Genomic DNA, 19,966 nt, shown 5'->3' on the forward strand with positions numbered 1-19,966 from the left:
ATTGCTTCATTTGATAGTCCTTCAGAGAAAACTCCTACGCAGACGCTAGTCCGATAAGTATCCCTGTATCGGACGTTCCTGTTACCTTCCCTTCCATCTTCTTTTCAGATGTTCCAAAAGGCCTCTGAGATTCAAAGCCTCACAGGCACGCGTAAGTGTGAAAGTCCCTTTTTCTCTATCTGGTACGCCGGCAGACGTGTACCGCGACGTAGGAAGGTGGGCACGAAGATACGTGGGGTGCGTTCGCGTGAATGATAGGAAACATCCGTCTCGTCATCTCTCACGAAGATGATCTTGTGCCGTCTCCGTAGACATCTGCGTCTACTGTCTGTTTGTCTGCAGGTTAATTCGGATTTCTTCTGTGTGTCTGGTTGTGTCACTCATACCTGTGTCGCTGCTACACGTGCAAAATGCACCGCACGTGGTTCCCGCCTATCTCGTTCATCGTCTCTTTTTTTCCTCTGTGAAAAACGGACAGAGGCGACGAGCAACCAGTTGGGCACCCACCGTTCCCTCTCCCTATGGTTAGTCCCCCTCGTTTTTTCTCCAATGTCCTTCCGGTCAATCGGCGCGCCTTTACCCGACACCCCAGGCAATACTAGCTCCGGGGACGCGGACAATGCCTTTTCTCTGGGGAACGCCGGAGTTTCTTTCGACATGTGCCCAGCAACTCCCAGATTCAGAGGAAACCGTGTAAACCGAGAAACTGAGGAGGCAGACGAGAAAGGAAAGCCGTCTGCATCGTCGCCACAGTGCAGAGAGGGCGTGGCGTTTCCAACAGCGCGGCCGCGGGGGGCACACATTCCCGTTAATTTTTCCGCGGGCACGGGCAGCTGTCCTACGGGCAGTTCAGGTATACTGGGGTTTGGTTGGCATGGGCCTGGATCTTTTCCGCTCTGTCTTCTCTTTCGTCGCAGCTGTGGCTGCTGCATTTCGCGGATCTCTACTCGCACGCTCGTCCAGTCTTGCAAATCCGACGCGGAGCAACCTGTGAGGAACGCGCTCGGCTTCGCAAAAAGTGGTGGGCGGGCGCTCTGAGCTGCTCGATCGTTCCCGGTAACGCGGCCAGGTCGGAGTAACGTCCGCGCTGGAATCAACCTGTTTACTCTCAGAGAGGTAATTATTACCGCCAGTTCGCCTCTGGAAAAAGGTGAAACCAATTCCTCTGCGAGACCGTTGTTCGATAGGCGCAAACTGGCGTGTCCCGATGTCGACGAGCAGGAGACGAGAAGCACGGCCGGCTCTGGCTGCTTGCCGTTTTTCTCGCTTGTGACGACTGTGAGTCTGCTTGCGCTCTCCAATTTTCCGAGTCATTGCGAGCCTCTTACAACTGAAATCGGAGAAAGGCCTTTCATGAGAGGGGTTGGAGATAGTCGTGCAAACACTTCCTCGCCTGTTGCTCAGCTCGCGCTCGCAACTGGCTCCGAGAGCTGCTGCCTGATTCCCCGTGCAACCCGTTGTCAGCTCGTGAAGAAAAGTAACGCCAGAGGCATTCATCCATCTTGTTTCAAACCTCATCTCCGTCTTCTCGTATGCAGGAGACGCGGCTCTGCGAATTCGACCTGCCTTACGGGACAGAGCCGAGCACCTACTCACAGCAACGAGTGCTCAAGCCTGTGAGAGGCACCGTTGAGCACTCCTCGTGGCACTGCGAATTTATATCCTTCGATACACCTGCTCGGCGTTGCCCTCGTTTCTTGTGGAGTTCCCCGTCTAGGCCTCTCTGCTGTGCCTTTGTTAACGCCCGCGGCCTCCACTTTGTTTCTCCACCAAAGTCGCCAGAACGAAGTTCACTCTGGAGCGACGCCGTCGTTCCTCTTTCACCTGCTGCGGTTTGCAACCGTGCCTCCTTGTTTCTGCGTTGGTCTGCGCTCTTGTCTTTATCTCTCCCGCGTCTCTCGTTTTCTTCTGCCTCGTCTGCACCTCGCAAGCAGCCAGTAGACCCTCCACGTGATGCGTGTTTAAGAGGGAACGCATGCAGTTTGTATAACGATCCTCCAAAGATCCTAGACACTTTTTCGGGCCGACAACCGCGGGACCAAAAAGTGAATGTTTCTCATGCAGGACCTGCAGACTCTGTCAAACGCGGTTTCGATTTTTGAGCTCGGCGGCGCCTTCGACTCTGGCCTATCGAGCTCAGGAAACGCAAAGGAGAATTTTTTGTGAACTTTGTATCGGGAGTCACGCATGTGTGATCGATTTGTCTAAAGGTAGATATACATGTTTTCTGTAAACCTACAACTTCGTGTGAAGATTTTAACTCGATTTGTTGAAACCGCCGTCCTCAGTTAGTGTCCTCATTATCTTTGTGAACAAAAACGTGACCGGAGGGGCAGGAAGAAGCGAAGGCATCGAATCCCTTCCCTTCTCACATTGTTCTTTGGGCGCGCGTGTGATTCGTTTCCTCGGCTAGCACTGCCGGCGCGCTTGAAACCTCCTTGGTTCAGAAGAGGAAGCAACGAGGCGCGTAACCATGATTGTGAATTGCGCGGTAGAACGTGGATGCGGTAAACAACGACCTTCAAAGATCAGATTTGGCACTCCCACTCAGTTCGTTTCTTCCAGTTTTTCTTCGCTGCTTCGGTCTGCCTTTCTCTCAAGACAAAGTCCGCCAAGTGCAAGCCCCTCTCTCGGAACGTGGAAGAAGAGAACCGATTTTGGGCGCGCACCCCGGGTTTCTCGCCCTCCGTTCTTCCTTTTTCATTCCCCATCTCTCCTCTCTACCACATGGCTTCTCCACGCCGCTTTCCATGTTCCACCATGGCGCGGCTATGTGTTTTGCTTCTTTTCTTTACTCTGTGTCTCACCACTGCGTCGTCCCTGGCTGCGTCGGACGCGAAACTCGCTTCGGGTGCTCCCGCCAGTGACAATGAGACACAGGAGAGAAGCCAGGCAAATACAGCGTCACCCTCGCTAACCTTGGCGCTGAGTCCGTCGGACAACTCTGAAGCGGAGACAGAAAATGCGGGGGAACACTCTAATTCCTCGCAGCAGGCGACCGTCGCGCCTGCAACCGAGTCGGTCTTGATGAGTGACTCAGTAGGCTCTGATCCGCTGGCCGCGAAAACCACAAGCGAGGAGACAACTGTCGAAGCGCTAAACTCGGAGGCGACAACCAGCGAAGATCCACTCGCTGGCAGGGCGTTTTCAGAGAGCCTCGATGCCTCTGTGAAGAGCGACACTGCGTCAGGCGAAAGCGCAGAAGTTGCGGATTCGCTAGAATCTCAGGAGGCTTCTCACCTGGTTGGAGCAGACGTCCTGATTGGAAAGGAACGACCGACTGATAGCGAAGTTTCGAGTGCGACAAGCAGTCCCGAGTCTTCTGCTGTCAGTAGCGAGCCGGAGAGAGGGGAGGATGCCGTCGCCCTCGCGTCGCCTAGTGGTGAGGACGTAGGCCAAGCGTCTGGCGACTTAGGTCCCCTAGCGCCCCGCGTTTCGTTACCGTCGCCGTTGGAAGTTCAAGGCCGCAACAGAGACAAACAGGCGGTCGGCACAAGCCTCGAGGCGGCCCAGCGAGAGGCGCCAGTCGACGCGGGCGCGATACGCGACCTCCACCACCTCCGGCCTCCCGCGCCTTCCCGTGGAAGGGCCGCTGGCGACGGCAACGGAAACAAGCCGATTGGAGGCAAGCAGAGTGGAGCGGCGCCAGTGCCTCCCGGCTCTCCTGCCAATCAACAGGCTGACACCAACCCAGCGAATGAGACCTCGACAGGCCCTGGAGCCGGTGCGGGTGCGGCGAATGATGACAGTGGAGAGCAATCCGCGACAGAGGACAAGAGTGACAGTTGCGGGTCGTCCTGCCGAAGAGGCCGGAGCGAGAGGCGCCACAGGTACTATACACAGAAGACCGTGAAGAAGGGGAGACAACGCAGGAGACGAAACTAGAGAAACAAGCGGCAAGCGTGGCCACAACGATTTTGGGTGAACGGGTGAATGATGGGAGGCACAGGTGGAGCAGAGCAAGGTGGGGGCGATCTCGCATGCGTCGATGACATGGGGCTGCCTCTGGATCCTTGTCAGCTTCCATCACTTACACGGATCTTTGCGGGTCTGCGGGGGGGGGGGGGGGGGCGTTCTGCGTTCTGTGTATCGCCCGACAGTCTGCAAACTGTGTGCCGGCGAAAGTGCACTGCAAGGCTGATGCGTGCATGCAGGTCCTATCAGGCTTTGCTGCCTCCCGCGTCTTTCTCCACGCCTCCCATGTTGCTTTTCAGAGTGCCTGCAAGCGACGCCAAAGACCCTTGCCGTGTGCCGCGTTTCCTTGTGTCTCAGGAGAGGACTGCAGATTCTCACGGACATTGCTTCGTCGACGTGGAACGCTATCAAAGCGGTACCAACGGCAGTCCTTTCGGGCGCCAGGAAAATGCGTCTGATCGCTCGCGGTAGGCCTGCATGCGCGTCTGTACTTGCTCCCGGCGTCACACATCACCGAACATTCACCTGTGTATGTACCTGCATCTGTCTGTGTCTGCCCCACCGGCGTGTGTGTTTCTCTGTCACTTTGCCTCCCCTCTCTCTCTCTCTCTACATATATATATATATATATATATATATATATATATATACGTATAAATGGATATACATGCATATGTGCCAGTAGTGATTGCAGGAAATATGTCGAGTAACGACGGGATAGTTGCTGTATGGGTTATGTGCTCCTGGCTGTCTCTGTGCAGACGATGTTCGTTGACATGTTTTCTGTGGCTCCGGTAACCGTTTGTGCGTTGCCTCTCTGCATGCAGACTTTGTCATCGTTGCCTTTTCGCACTGATTTTCAAAACATGCGTCTTTCCTTGTAGCCAAGGTGCACCAGGGACAGGGTTGCTGAGTGTGGGTGAAGGTGTAGGTTGTTTTCACGTGACGTATCAGCGCTTCGCAATGAGACTCCAGTCTTTCGTTTGTTCGCTGTTTTTTTCGGTTTCGCTGCACTACCGTGCGAAGACTTTCTGTCTGTTCCACTTCTTAGTTTCCCCCGCTGTCGCTTTGTCGATCTCCGGCGAGACTCCTTCGTCGTCTTCGTCTCCCGGACAGGGGCTATCTGCCCTCGTTGCTTGAGAGGGCGTTCGCGGCGCCGCCGTCGCATGTTGACGATGTGTGTGTCGCTTGTTGGCATTTTGTGTTTTTCCCAGGGAAGCTGCCACTGTCGTGGCGGAGGTTCCTAAGTAAGGTGCCTCGGGTGGATGTGAATGCGGTCCCCGAGTTCCGTAGACTGAAAGAGCAGATGCGTCGCGAGGATCGCATGGTGATGCTCGTGGAGACTCCGTCGAAGGAGCTGAGAGCGCTGGTGAAGTCGGCGATGCGTGCGCTGGGGCTGTCTCGCGTCAGGCCGGGGATCACTCACGCGACGGACCCGTCGCCAGGCGATGATGCCAACGCGCAGATGCTCGAAGAGCCGCTGGTGGTGAAGGCGCGCGTTTTTGACGAACGAGACGGGACGCGCGTGGGCCTGGAAGTGAATGGGCAGCTTTGGGCCGCGCCGAAGAACGCCTTTATCCTGCCAGCTTACGGAGCGTGGATCTCTGACTTGGGTGACTGGAAGCCGCGGGCGAATGAGGGGGAGCGCCGCAGGAGGAAAAAGAAGCTGTTCATGGCCTTCATGGTGATGCCTCGGACGCGAGGCGACGTTCGAGACTACCTGTGCAAGCGGTCGCTTCCCGTCGACGTCAAGTACGCTGCAGCTGAGATGCTGTACGCAGTCCAGAAGCTGCACCGCGAAGGCTTTTTACACAGAGACATCAAGCTGACAAATTTCTTCGTGGGGTACGACGGCCATGTGCTCCTCGCCGACTTCGACGGCGTCTGGCCGATCGGAGTGCCGGCGGACGCAGACAAGTACCTCGTCTACACCCGGGGCTACTTGGCCCCTGAGATAGACCCTCACGACCAAGTCATTTTGAACACCGCAAAGTCTGATGTGTACGCCCTCGGCGTCTGCCTCAAGCAGCTGGCGAAGCGGTACCCGAAGACAGCCGACGTAGACAAGCTGCACGACTTGAGTGATAAGATGACGGAGGCGAATCCTCGCAGAAGATTCACGCTTGAGGAAGCTCTGGGGCACAGTTTCTTCGACGGCGTCGACTTCGAAACGCTCGAACAACTTAAACACCCGGCGCCGTTCCCTGGAGACTTCCAAAATCGCGCGACGTTTTATCGATAGGATGGCCAAGTCGAATGGAGGGACTTGCGGCGAGAGACGCGTGGGGGAGAAGGAGAAGGAGACATGAGAGAGAAGGCGACCCTTCCGGCCGAACACGATTCTTCTTTGAAACGGGGCCTGCCGCCGTTGGCGTGGTATCAACGCACAAGAGGCGGAGTGCGAGGCTCACAAGAAGCGAGAAGGTGGTTCTGGCGCAGCCAGTATTGGAGGAGGAATGGGGACGGAGGAGGGTGGTGAAATGGAAAATACGCGAAAAGGAGGGAAAAAAACGTGAGCGGGTGAACGAGCACTGCAGCGCACCGGGAGAAAAGAGGTGTGTGGGACAGGCAAGAAAGGCCAGGTGAAGTAGATAACACGAAACATCGTGGGCAAGTGAGTTCACAGACGGGGAGGACACACATCGTACGCACCAAATGTATACGGGGGTCCACAGCTTCAAACACCTCCAAGAACGCTGACAAACGAGAGACTCGCAGGACAGTAAGACGCGCCTGGAGTCTGTTTCCTCTGTTTCTATTTGATATCTCGAACGGTGACGCGTTTGCAGCGAAACGCTCGTGTGTACACGGACTTTCGAACTCAATGTTGGCTCAAATACTTCTTGTTTAACTACGTTTGTGTCTGCCGGTGATATGCCATATCGACGGAGGGGCGGAGCACCCGTCGTGCAAAATACTGACACTGACCAGAAGAAAATGGCATGCACAGGCAAACACACACATGGTTTTTCCGAGAAATCGGCACTGCATGGTGCAACTCATGAACCGCCTTCAGATGTAACAACCCCTCCCGAAGGAGATCGTACTGCGCCATGTAGCAGGACGTCCACAATCGGAAATATTCAGAGGCGGGACTGGCGACCTATACACAGAGACACTGATCCAACTATGTATTCGCGTGGATACAGGGGCGACAAAGGGATGCGACGCACACACATCAGTTCCAGGGGAAAATATCGACAGCCGGTTCAGTAATCTGGATACTCCATGCGCCTCTTGATGTATGACTCCTTACACTGGAAAGCGAAATAAGTGTTCGAGTTTTAGTTGGTTCACTCATGGAACCACCACAGGAAGGCCACGCTTCTTGCCTTCTGTATTGTTTACTCTCGCTGTTGTTGGGTCGGCGTGTGTTTTGTCAACTGGGTTGAAGGACGCCACGGACGCTTGCCTTGTGCCGACTCCAGAGGAACCTTTTGCTCTTGAACACCACGCCAGGGGTGTCCCCATAGCCTGAAGTTTTTTTAACTCTTTGACGCTTTGCTAACGAAATACCAAGACCTCTAATCAACCGTTCTCCGAAACCCATCCTGCTCGCCCACACGGTTGCCACGACACCTCGCGGCCGACAGTTCCCGGATCGTTATTTTCATGCAAATAAAGCAGACATGCCTCTACCACTGAGACAGACCCTATGAATTTGCCTTTTGGGTGCCCAAGATATTTTTAAGAGGATATGACACCTGAGAGGAGTGGAAGAGGGTGGCCCGGTTCGCGGCGTTTTAGGTGCCGCGAAGAAACAGCCCAGCGAGGGTAGCGTTCCAAGATCATCGCAAAAGGCGACTTTTGTTGTTTCACCGACCATGTTCTGCACTGTCGTGACAACAGGTGTTGCAATAAGAAAGCAACACAGTAGGGAACATGTGCCCCTTTCCTCTGTAGGAAAGCATAACTACACGTACACGCAAAGGCGTCAACTGTTTCCGACATTTGCTGAGTGCGTGTACAGGCAATCAATGCTCATAACAGTGGCATGCGTGATGACGCACCTCTTCGATATATATACATATATATATATATATATGAAGGTGTGGACGTTTTGTTTTCAGTTCCGCTCGTTGATGGGTTGAGGCTGTCTTCTTGACTGGGACCATCGATTGTAGTTTGGGAATCAAGCTCAGCTCTAAGGTTCAGCCATTGCCTGCAACTCCCAAATGTGAAGAGGGTTTCCTTCGTTTTCAAAAATCATCTTTGGGGTTCAGGATTTTATAGGTAACTCTCTGTTTCTGGAATATGGAAGAAAGCAACATTCACCCACAAACTGTTCGAGCAACAGACCTTTCTGCCGCCTCCTTTCGGCTGTAGCCTAACCGACACGGAGCGTGCGACTGTTAGTTTGCTCGTCCTTCCACCAGCTACACTTCCAGCTGTTTCCCGCTCTGACTGAGTGATTTCTTCCATGAGCCACACTGCCGATGGCTGACAAACGATTAGTGTTTCAGAAGGCCTCAACTCTTCTGTGTCTTTGTGTCACAAGGGTGTAGGAACCTCATGCATGAAGAAGGATGTAGCTGCGATTTGAACTGTCGTGACAAGGCAAGCGTCCGTGACAGACTGAGAGAAGAGAAACTTCCGCAACAAGACGGATTCGAGTGTCGCTGTGTACAGTTCTTGTTTCGTGGGCACCGAACAGGAGGCATATTATCACCACAGAACGAACGAGCGCGTTCTACAGTCCGGGTTTCTTAGGTTCAAAGGGCGAGAACGGAGTGTGCGCTTGCCAGCACCGATTGCTCGGAACTCGACAAAGCTATGGATTGCGTCTGCTATACGCCTAACCTTTCTTTAAGCGACGAACCCGCCCGGTCCAGATAGACTTTTTCCACCTCTGGGTTAGGTTCACGCGAAAGGCAAAGACGCGAAAGAGAATTCAAGTTCGTCCGACTCACTAACCTTCCTTTTCAAATGTGTTTGCGCCTCTCCGGTTTCCATTTCGTGGAAGAAGCCGGCGTTGCTCGCTTTCTTTCCCAGTCGAATGCGACAAAACGACCAGAGACTCGTGTCTTTTGGCGAGTTTCGTGAGGAAGACAGTTCCTTGGTGAGTCAGTTGTGCGTAAACGGCGAGCACGGTGGGACCATCAACGTCCGGCAAAACAAACATCTTACCGGGAAAAGCCAAGCCACAGAGAGGCACTCGCTTCACCGAAGTGGCACTCGACGTCCTCTGTTTTTCTGTCCACCTCACCGGTGAGCAACGGCCAGCAGTGTGCCGCGCAACTCCGATCGCGTTGTTCTCGCAGCGTTTTCGCGGGAACGAAACCGACCATCTGTGTCGAGGCCGCTTAGATGCGTTTTGCACTTTTTCTTTGCCTCTGCGACTTAAACGACCGCTGCACCGTGCTGAGCACACTGCCATTTCTTTTATGACTCCCTGCGCGCGGTTCTGAACGAGCAGAAAAAGGGGAGCATCCACGCAAGTGCCCCGACCGACTTCCGCGTTGGGGCCATAATCCCCCCGTGTAAAACGGGTGACCGGTTACCGCTACTGCGTTTTTCTCGGGCGGCTTTCTTTCGAGAGACAGCGGACGACACCCAACGAAAAGACGGCCTTTACGACACGATGCTCCATCTGGAACAAAAGTTGTGAGGCCCCGCTTTTGTCGCTGAGGAAATTCCTTCGCGACAAACACCACATCTCTCACCTAGCGCCGCTCTGTCCCCCCAGAGTGCGCACATTCACCGAGACGCTGCGTGTTAGACTTCCTCGTTTTCTCAGACTTTCCACTTTTTTCCTCTTCGGTTCCTTGCAGACGGAACCGCCTGCCTTTTTGTGGCCCGTTCGGGCGGTTCCACCTCTGGGAAAACTACGGACCTTGCTACGGTCGCTCCCTGCCGGCTGTCGAAACTGTCGGTTTGTTTCGGATTCCTTGTCTCCTCGGTGCCTTCACGCGAATCCTGCCCACATGGCCGGCGTCAACTGTACAGAACTACATTTCCGTCGCTCCCCTTCGCGGCCGATCAAAGAACTGGATTAGCGTATCCACTGTGCATGTTGTATGCGTACGGCAGCAGTTCTTTGTATGTCGCGCTCCGAATAGGTTTGCTAAATGTGACTCTGATAGCCAACACACGGGCTCGGCCCTAGAGTGTGTTTTGTGCCGCGGCTCTTCAGATTATTTTTTTTGTCACAGACACTCTCCTCGCTTCTCGCCGAGGCAATGAGTCGCCTTTTTGCTTTGCTTTTGCGAGTTTGTTTGCCGCTGCGTCAGCATGGGACCACAGCTCAGGTTGAGGACAGCGATAAAGTGTTTTTTGTGAGCGCGCCTCTCCCCGTCTAATAGTGGCGGTTTTCCCGGACCTTGCCTGATTTCTCACTTTTTCGCGCCTAGGTCTTTGGAGTGCGGCCGTCGCCCAGTTGGGGTCTAGCCTCCTAGATACCCAACGCTCCCTTTCTCCTTTCGTTCCGCGCTTGTCTTCCCTTTTGTCTGGCTGGAACACGAGGGCGCGCCGTTCTCGAGAGCGAAGCGGGAGGAAGCATGGAGGCTCTCTGGATGCCTCGTGGTCGCTGCCGCCGCCTTCCAAGTCTTCCGCCTGTCTCAGCGCGGCCGCTGTCGCCTCGCACCAAGAGGTAGGCAGCGACTCCCTGCTAGCGAGAGGCCGAGAGCGCAGGTCTGCATGCGCCCGGACACTCGCTGGAAGATGGCACCCTCGCCGTCGCCTTCACGTCGTCGCCGCCCCGACGCGGCAGCAGGTGACCCTGACGGACCAGCCTCACGCGGCGCGTTTGTCTGTGCGGCGTCTGAGTCGTGCCTCGCCTCTTCTCTTTCTTCTGGCCGTCTCTTCTCGAGGGAACTCGAAGCCGGTCGCTGTCGCCTCTCTCCACCGAGTCGCCGCGGTGAGCGCGCTGGCTGCAGGGCTTCTCGCTCATGTTCTCTCGTTTTTCGATGTTCCAAGACAGCAGACGGGATCCCTACGCGAACGCCAGATGTCTTGCTCGCTTCTTCGTTAGGGCCTGCACCCCGCTCCCCATCTGTCGCGCCTGACAACTCTGATTCTGCCTCGACTTCCTCTCCACCCTCGAGGGGAGACCCTCTCTTGTCTCCTCGTGGAAACAGCGAGGGAGAGCGCGCTCCTCGTCGCCGGACCTCGGAGTCCTCTCTCCACCCTGTCTGCATCCGCGACGACAAAAGAACTGGCACCACATTGAACAGGTTCCTCCTGTCAGCTCTTCCTCGGACTCCTCCTCACCTGACGTCCAATCCCGCTCCGGAGACCGCCGCTGCTGACTCCTCTTCTCTCTCTTCCTCGTTCTGTTGGTCGCCGAGGGACGCGTCTCCGTGTTCCAGATGTGGCGTGTGTGAGGCGGGTGTCGACTGGGAGCGTTCGTTCTTGTCGACTCCAAGTTGTTTTCTGTCTCCAGCGTCGAGTTCGTCCTTCTTGTCAGCCTCGTTCCCGCCTCCCGCGCTCCTGCCTTTCAAACCAAACCACGGAGAAAACGTCGTCGGGACCCCGCTTTGTTCGCCGGAGCGACGCGCCACTGAGGGCGACCGGCGCGGGTCCTTCGCCGCAGGGCGAGGCGCCGAGAGGGCCGACGACAGAGACGCCCCACAAGCGCACCACGCGGTTTCGCCTGCGTCGCCGAGGGAGCCCAGGTGTCTCCCTGAAAGAGCGTGCTCTGTGGGCGAGGAGGCCCCTCTGTTCCCCGGCGAAGAATGCAGCTCGCGCGCGTTTTCTGACTGGGTTTCGCGGCTCCGTTCTGCGCCACGCGCTTCACGCAAAACGGACAGCTACCGGCCGCGATCTCCGTCTGAGGCGCATGCGTACGCGATGCCGTCTCTCTCTTCTCGCCGCCGGCAGCTCCGCGACTTCCCTTCCTCCCACTCCTCCTCCGCCTCCACCTCGCTGCGGCGGCGACTCCTGCACACAGTCGATCCGACGACGGGGACCAGTCCGCCGTCTCGCATGTCTCGGTCCTCAGCCCCGGCGGCCTCTTCGCGTCCGTTAATGGCGCCGACCTCGAGCAAACACTTCGGCAGGGGCGGCTCTCGCCGCGCCTCACCCAGACCCGCCGCTCCGTTGCCGCCGAGTGCGCCCCGCGCGTCTGCAGGCCTCGCCTCTGGGACGCGGGGTGTGGCGTCTCTGGACGCAGAGGCTTCGAGTGCCAGGCTCCGCGGGCGCGGCTCGGGGAGCCTGGGCGCACGCCGCGACTCAAAGGCGTCCCCGACGTCGCGCCTGCTTAACTTTGGGCGTGGCAGCTCACCGATGGCGTCGCCTCGCCCCAGCGACACTGCCCGTAGCATTCTCTTGTCCTCATCGCAGCCGCCAAAGACTGGAATCGGCCGCGACTCCTTCAGGCGGAACGCGCCCACGACCTCGACCCTCTGGGGCGCGATCCCGGGGCGTCCGACTCGCGTGTCGTCAGCCGGAGCCGTGGGCGAAGCCCCGCGGACATCGGCGTTGACAGGTCGCACGCAGACTCAAGACGGGGGCCGCGACCAGGGCGTCCGTGTGCCCAGGGTCGCCTCCCGTAGGACATCTTATCAGTCGAGTCGGTACACAGCGACCGTGCGCGACCCGTCCGAGGAATCGGTCTCTTCGCGGTCTCCTCTCGAAAGAGAGGCCAGAACGACCTGGGGGGACGACCAAGAAAGCAACAGCGATCGAGAAAACTCAGGTAGGCCTGGAAGCCGACGGGAGCCACCCCCGTTTGCCTCGGAAGACAAAGGGCGGCGCCTACGCTCGACGCGAAGAGCTGGAGGGAGGCGGGACCTGGAGGTGGACGAGGCCGAGGCAGACGCCTTCAGATGGAGCGCGCGAGGCAGCCGGTTGCTTAAAGAGCGAGAAGACAGAGAGAAGGCAGAGAGTCTCCAGAGAGGGCAGAGGACCAGTCGGCGAGAGAGAGAAACCCACGCCGCAGCGATCGCAGCTGCCGCCGTCGAAGGCCAAGGAGAAGCCAGCCTCGTGGAGGACTCGAGCGACACCCTCCTGACCGTTCAGAGGTCGCGCTTCAGCGGTAAGAGAGTCGAGGGAGAAGGCAAGATCAGAGGCGGAGACAGAAAGGGCCGCAGGACGACGCGCGGGAGGAAATGAGACGGAAGAGGGAGAAGGGATGTACGGGGGCGGCAGGAAAAACAAGCGAGAGTGGGACGTGAAGTGCGAATGAATGTGCAGAACCGACCGTTCTACAAATGTGGCCATGTTGTTATGACGTGACGTTTCATTTCAAACACAGAAGACCAGAAACGGGCGTTTATACAGGAAGGTCTCGGTGTCTTACCACTGTACATCGCGGGAGAGTTCCGTGAACTCGACTGCATGAGGTTGTGGGCTTTCAACTGGCAACGCCTGCCATCGCGTATCTGTTTCTTTACAGGCGTGTGCAAGTGGCTGCAGCACCGGTTCTACGGGCGCGGGGAGCTGGAGCGGCTGTGCGGCGAGTATTCACCGCAGGAGGTTGAGCGCGTGGTAATGCAGAGCAAGGCGCTCTCCGTGGAAGATAAGCAGCGACTCATTTTTCTCACGCGTCCCTCGGTCGTTCAAGATCGCCACTCCGCCAGTTTCTGGGAGCAGTCGGCATCTGCGTCGTGCGTCTCTCTTGACTCTCTGCGCCGGTCCAGCGAGTCGTCGTACCCTTCTCGGGGCAGTGGACCCCGGGGGTCTCCACGGGCAAGCGGTACCCTCTCAAAGGAAGCGAGGCGCATTCCCGACTGGGAGAGCGCGTCTGAGGAGACGGGTGCGCCTGTCGCCTTTGGGGGGACGCGGGGCCTGACGCCTGGCGTCTCGACGCAAGGTCTGGAAACCAGCGGGGGTCGCGACGGGGGACCGAGGAAGCGACACGAGGGCGAAGGCGACAGAGACGCGCCGCCGGGGGGCCGCAACTCGATGGGGAGTCGTGGAGGAGACATCAAAAGTGAGGAGACGCCTGCCGGGTGGAGTAAGGACGGCGAGAAGGAGAGACGGAAAGCGACTTCTTTGCGGGTGAAGAAGTCGGGGACTGCAGACCATAGGAGCTTCTGGACCAGCCAGAGCTCGTGGGAGACTAGGAGACGGAGACGGCGGTCGTGCTCGAGAGACAAGCGCAGACTCGAGGAAGAAGAGCAGACTCGCGCTGTTCTCGCAGAGGAAGATCAGATGAGAGAAACACAGCAGACAGAGAGGGTGTGGGGTCGAGATAACGAAGAACGAGCCGTTCTCGAGGAGTGCGTCGAGGAGGTCCAGAGGAAAAAACTCGTCAGGAATACAGGTGTCTTCCGGATAGGTAAGAGCAGTATGGGTCGTCGACCAAGCCCGGGACATATTCACGCTTTCTCGTCTGCTCTCTGTAGAACGTTGGAAGACGTTTGCCGGTCCTCGACCAGCGGCGACACTCGGTTCGCTTCCCCTTTTCTCGGGACCCGTGCATAATGGTGTCTCCACGGCGTCGGTGTGAGCGCCTTGCTTCCCCTTCTCTCGCTCTCGACAACGCACTTGTTCGCCGGGCTAGTCTGACCAGATGTTTCCACTTTTTCCTTTTTGTGGAGACGCCGATCTCTTGTGATGGCTTCTGGTGGCCGGGTCTCCTGTGACTGCTCGCCTGTGCGGCGCGCGTGCTCCTGTTCGTCTCACGGCTAGTTGGTGCTTTTTCCATCCTGTCTCTCAGGCTTCCTCCGTAACCTGGCGGCGCTCCGAGGCGTCACGCTGGCGATCCAGCATTTAGGCAGTCTCCAGCAGAAGCCGGTGGACAGCGCCGACGTGAGAAACCATGAAAAATTTTCTCGTCTCTGGGGTCTCTTGATGCCCAACCATCGACTGCCTGGCCGCATCTGTAAAGAGTGGAAGGAGCTCGGCTTCCAGGTAAAGGCACAACGAGAGGTGCTACCGACGGTTACTCTTTTCACATGTCATGCATATAATATACCCTTTATATATATACATATAAATATTTACATATATATATATATATATATGCATCTATATTTGCATATATATATATATATATATATATACGCGTGCGCGGTTGTGTACTCAGTTCTTCTTGGTTCTATTCGTAGTCCTTTCTCCAGGTGACTGCTGTTTCGCGGTGTTACTGTTTTAAGAATCCGTTCATCTCTCTCTTACTCTCCTGGTCCGCCTCCCGGGCGATCCTTCTCTGTTTCTTTAGATTTGCATGACCAGTTACGTGGATTAGTGTGTATTCTTTTCAACGCAGCAGACATGCGAGGGAAGTGCAGCGGGACCGGTCTGCAGCTGCTGTATGGTAGTCCTTTGTTTTTTTGGAACTGTTTTGGGTTTAGGAAGAATGACTTGCGAACTTCGACTACAGATGAGTACAGAGAAGTTGTCGCATCCTCCGTTCACAACTGGCACTAAGAACATACAAATCGTAGCTCGTTCGTGCACTTCAATAAAATCACATCCTCAGACGATATGGCTTTCGTACAAATGGCCTGCGAACGCGTCTCCGTTTTTTGGCCACTTCAGGGCGAAGACCCGGCGACTGACTTTCGCGGCTGCGGCGAGCTGGGCCTCGACGCGCTGGTCTTTCTGGCCTCGCGGTTTCCGTCGCACGCACGGAGCATGCTCGAGGCTTCGCGGCACTCGACGTACTGGTATTCGTTCGCCATCACCTGCATCAATGTCACGTCCTGGCTGTGCGAGTGGCTATTTCAGCGTCGCGCCCAGGTGATCTTCTTCTTCTTCACGACGCACACTCCCGAGGCGGTCGAGTTGACGTTCTACTACTTGTTCGTACACATCTTCACGCGTTTCCACGAGTTCTGGTTTCTCAAGAAGCCGAGCTCCATCATGGAGTTCCCCTTCGTTGCAGGCGCATTCAAGAACATGTGCGTCTTGCCCTCTTCGCTCCCCGCATGCGCTCTCGTCTCGCCTCGCGGCGTCTGCAGCTCCGACGAAACACGAGAGGACGCGTGGTGCTACACGGCTGCCCTAACAGCCTACCGGCAGAGCGGCAAGCAGCCGGAGAGACAGAACGAGGACGCGGCGCGCGAGAAAGAGGCAAAGACGCAGGCGGACCGAGAAGGATCAGGACCCGTCAGATCTGTAGGGGCAATGCGGAAGGAGAACCGGGGTCGTGTCGGGGGCGCCGAAGAAGAGACAGAAAAGGAGAGCGAGCAAGACAGCGACGAAGCTGGTCCTGGGGCTGGAGGAGGATACAGGCGCGTCAGAGCGACGAAGGTGCAAAGAGACGGAGACGAGAAGGCTGACAGAGCGTTATTCTCCAGTTCGCGTGAGACAGGGTCTTTTGGGCCCTCGGGGTGCGGCGGCCGCTCGGAGAAGGGCATGAGTCTTCGAGGTGAGAGCCGACAAGAAAGGGGAAGAGGTGACAAGGCGCAGGCGAAGCGGGGCAACAGCCAAGAGCGTTGTCATTTACGGAGCAAAGATGGGTGGGAGATCTCTGACCGGAAGCGCCCAGCAGCGGCGTCAAACAGCTACTCTCTGCGGTCGGCTTGTGCGCGGATCGTGGGAGACGCGAGGACCCCACAAGAGAGTGAACCAAAAGGCGGAGCGAAGAACCTTCCGTCAGGAAGCCCAAAGACCTCGAGTCTGTCTCCGAAGTACACCATGCTGAAGAAACTAAGAAGCAGTCCGCAGTCGAAAGAGGCGGGCGCGACCTCGCGTCTGCTCTCTTCGGCCTCCAGTCGGTGCTTTCGGGGCGGCTTTAGCGTCGGCGGCAGGCTCACGTATCGCCGCTGTCAACGCGAGGAGGCGAAGGGAAGCGAAGGCGACGCGAGCGCAGAGGAAGACAGCGAAGAAGAGACAGAAGAGGAGGAGAAAGGGGCGCTGGAGCGGGAAAGGACAAGTGACGTCCAGGCAGGGCCCCACCTGGGAGACTGTCCTTGCTGCCGCGGCTGGATCTGGTCCCCTGCTCACCTCGTTTTGTCTCCGGCAGCGAGTTCTGTGGGCGGGTCTCCGAGGTACACAAAACTGCGGCAACGCCTCTCGAATCGGCAAGACCGAGAAGAGAAAGACCGAGAAGAGAAAGACCGAGAAGAGGAGAGAGAGCAGGACAATCGAGCGGCGCGCGGAGCCTCCTCGTTTTTCTGGCGAAACCGAAGCGTGAAGCAAGTACGCACTTGCTTGCCGAGGCGGGGAGACAAAGAAAGGTCGAAGACACTGGGAAAACCATCGAACCGCTTCAAGATCCCCAAGTTGTCGTACCCGAACGCCGGGCCGACAGCGGAGCAGCGGCTGCCTACGAAGCCGTCCTCGGCGTCTCCGCATTTCCGGAGGCTGCTCTCTTCCGTCGTGAAGAAGCCTGAGGGGTCACCGAAGAGAGCGAGCAAGGGAGGGCGAGGAGAAGCAGCGAAGGACAGCGGAAGACAGACACCTTATGAGTCGGCTCGCGACGAGGGGACGCCTGCCGCGCACAGAGAGCAAAGCGGCTCGTCCCCATCATCGCTGTCTTCTGATGGGGACGGGAGAGAAAGGGGGTGGAACAGAGTTGGGAGACAGAGAGGCGGCAGAGCCAGGGGCCAGGCGGGTTTCGCCTTCGCGCCAAAGAGAGACGGGTCGAGCAGAGAGAGGGAACCTGCTACGAAAAGCAAGAGCTGGCGCCTGTATCGCCACTTAAGCACCTCGAGGTCGTCCCGGAATCGTTCTCTGTCTTCGCGGCGCCGCGACACAGAAGACACCAACGAAGAAGAGAAAAACAGCTCCGTAGCCTCCGGAAATAGCGTGGACGATCGAGAATCACTCAGTAGCGGAGACGACGAAGTGGACGAGCCCGGGGAGTCCAAAAGAGGATATGCATCTTCTCACTCGGATCGGACTTCATCTCCGTGGCGTGCAACGGAAGGCGGATCTCCGTCCGGTCTAGGACCGCTTGGCCACACAATCGAAAATCCACGCCTACTCGCGAGCCATGTCAGTTACTGCTCGTTGTCCCAGGGAGTCCTCTTGCACAGCGATCAACACCCCCAGGGGTTTCCTGCCCCGCCGCTATCCCGCATGATCTCTGCCCCCCCGGGACTGTCTTCGAAACTTTCTCAAAGCGACTCTTCCGCGGCCTCCGCTTCGTACTACGCGTACCCCTCTTCCAGTGGGTCGAAAGAGAGCGGGCCAGGAGCTCCGTGGGGTTCGGCGAGCGCAGGCGCGGTTTGCAGCGCCCAGATGGGGACCCGAGGGGGCGGCGCGCTTTATTCTGGACCCAAGCTAGGCGAGTTTACGCCGCCGAAGCCGACCGGAGACAGCGACAGGGCAAGCGGCCGAAAAGCGAACCTAAGTGAGAACACAACACACGCGGATGGCGCCCTGGGAGGACCTTCCGGAGCCCAGCAGCCGCTGTCGGCGTCGCTGTCTGGAGGCGCGGCGGGTGCCCGACAGACCGTGTCGCCCTTCTTGCAAGGAGGTCGGGGAATTGCTTCCCACTCGCAGTTTTCGTCTTTCTCCGCGTCTGCCGCAACTGCGTACTTCACCCCCGTGCCTGGGCATTCGTTGCAGTCGGCGGACCCCCAGGATGATTGCCGGTCTCTCCTCTCTCGCTTCGCGTCTCTATCGTCACAGAGCTTTGCTGCTGCTCCCCCAGTGCCTTTCGTCACGCACAATCCGCCGACAGGGATTGCGGGTCCTCGTTCATCTGCCTCTTCTCTCGCCTCGGCTCAGGCTCGGCTACATCTCCAGAGACACACCCCGGAGGCCGGAACTCCTTACATGTGTGCGTCTCCCCTGCCGCCTCGAGCAAAAGGCCCGGGGGGTCCTGTTTACGCCTCCACCTCGCCTGGACCGAAAGGCCCCGCAGGCGGAGACGCTGTAAAGGGTCGAATCGGGGGACCCAAGGCAAATGGCGAAAAGCGAGAACCGTTTGATCTGCTGTCTTGAAATAGGGAAACGAGAAACGAATTTGTGGGTTCGTGTTCTTTTCTTTCGTGAGTCTGGACCAGCGAGAATGTGTAAGCTCGCGGTGACCGAGACACCGAGGTGGTGGAACGTTTTCTTTTCAAGGGCGATTTGTACGGAAACGTGTGTATTGTTTTCCTCTCGAGAAGAACAGACCTATTTTGTTTTTTGCAAAATTTGAAATGCACCGACCTCTGCACTTCAAACGCCACCCACGCAGAGGAAAACGAACACAAACTGCGATCAGCCAGGCGAGCCAGCTGCCTCCTGGTGTACACCCATTGATTTAGCATAGGTAGAGACCACCGGGAGATTCAGCAGTAAATTATACTTTTGTCAAGCTGAATGTAGAAGTACAAGAATAGGCAGGCATTTCTGCACCCGTGACCTAAATCTAGCGTCAAGTCGTATTCGATTGGTTCTGGATGCTCTGCTGCTTTAGCCATTCGTGGACTGTGTTTACCACGCGGAATTGGAACAGAAAAACCCGACCTTTGCTTCGAGTATTGCTACCATGTCTGCCTCTTACGTCCAGAAGCGGGTGGCAGGCCCTCTATCCAGTTATTGAGGAACGAAACACTTGCTTCAGAAGAGAGCACGTTCCTTTTCCGTGTTGTGCGACGTGGTTTCCGTAGGCCTACGACACAAGTGCGTCATCGATGAGACAGGTTAATTTTTCGGCATCCTAGTGTCTTACCTTGCCCTGTGTACCGGAAGCTGCCAACGGGGAGAAGACCATGACTAGCAACCACTATTCAGAGTAGAGGCCACATGCACGCGCATAATGCCTGGGATAAGGGGTACCGTACACAGGACTCGAACCCATACCTATCACTGCAAATTCAATCAGAAAGATGTACTCAGTATGCTTATGTCATTCCATACACATCTACACATAAAACATGGTCAGATGAAGCGATAATTCAGCATGAATCCGGCGTGATACAGGGGACGGCACCAGCTGTTGTTGTCACTCTGGGAAGATAGATTTCGATGTTTGACGCGCACTGACCGATTAAGCAAGCGGGAGTCAAACGGCCGCACTTGTGCTTGTATGAGGGGATGAACCATTACATGCTCTCAGACATCGGGCAATTTCTTCGTCTACGTAAGCACACGTGTACCCTTTACATTCGTTACCTTGGTTACATGGAGGGTACTAAGTATCTGATGTAGCACGAAGACGATTTGTCTTAATTACATTTTTTCTCGCTTTTTATAGGCAGTTTAAAAATTGTATTGCATATCTTCTACT

At 56.6% G+C, this 19,966-nt stretch overlaps 2 protein-coding genes across 2 annotated transcripts; both read left to right on the forward strand.

Annotated features, from left to right (window-relative positions):
- Positions 1-858: 858 nt before the first annotated feature.
- ROP33 (rhoptry kinase family protein ROP33) lies at positions 859-7,874 on the forward strand. The gene is made up of 3 exons (XM_002367398.2): positions 859-3,830; positions 4,273-4,382; positions 5,130-7,874. Exons 1-3 carry the CDS (start codon positions 2,728-2,730, stop codon positions 6,155-6,157), a joined length of 2,241 nt encoding a protein of 746 aa, XP_002367439.2. The 5' UTR covers positions 859-2,727; the 3' UTR covers positions 6,158-7,874.
- Positions 7,875-9,408: 1,534 nt separating this feature from the next.
- On the forward strand, positions 9,409-18,901 carry TGME49_201120 (ELMO/CED-12 family protein). The gene is made up of 4 exons (XM_002367397.2): positions 9,409-12,889; positions 13,250-14,134; positions 14,516-14,709; positions 15,337-18,901. Exons 1-4 carry the CDS (start codon positions 10,552-10,554, stop codon positions 18,691-18,693), a joined length of 6,774 nt encoding a protein of 2,257 aa, XP_002367438.2. The 5' UTR covers positions 9,409-10,551; the 3' UTR covers positions 18,694-18,901.
- Positions 18,902-19,966: the final 1,065 nt, after the last annotated feature.

The sequence above is a fragment of the Toxoplasma gondii genome, chromosome VIIa (genome assembly GCF_000006565.2).
Source record: "Toxoplasma gondii ME49 chromosome VIIa, whole genome shotgun sequence".
Lineage (NCBI taxonomy): Eukaryota > Apicomplexa > Conoidasida > Eucoccidiorida > Sarcocystidae > Toxoplasma > Toxoplasma gondii.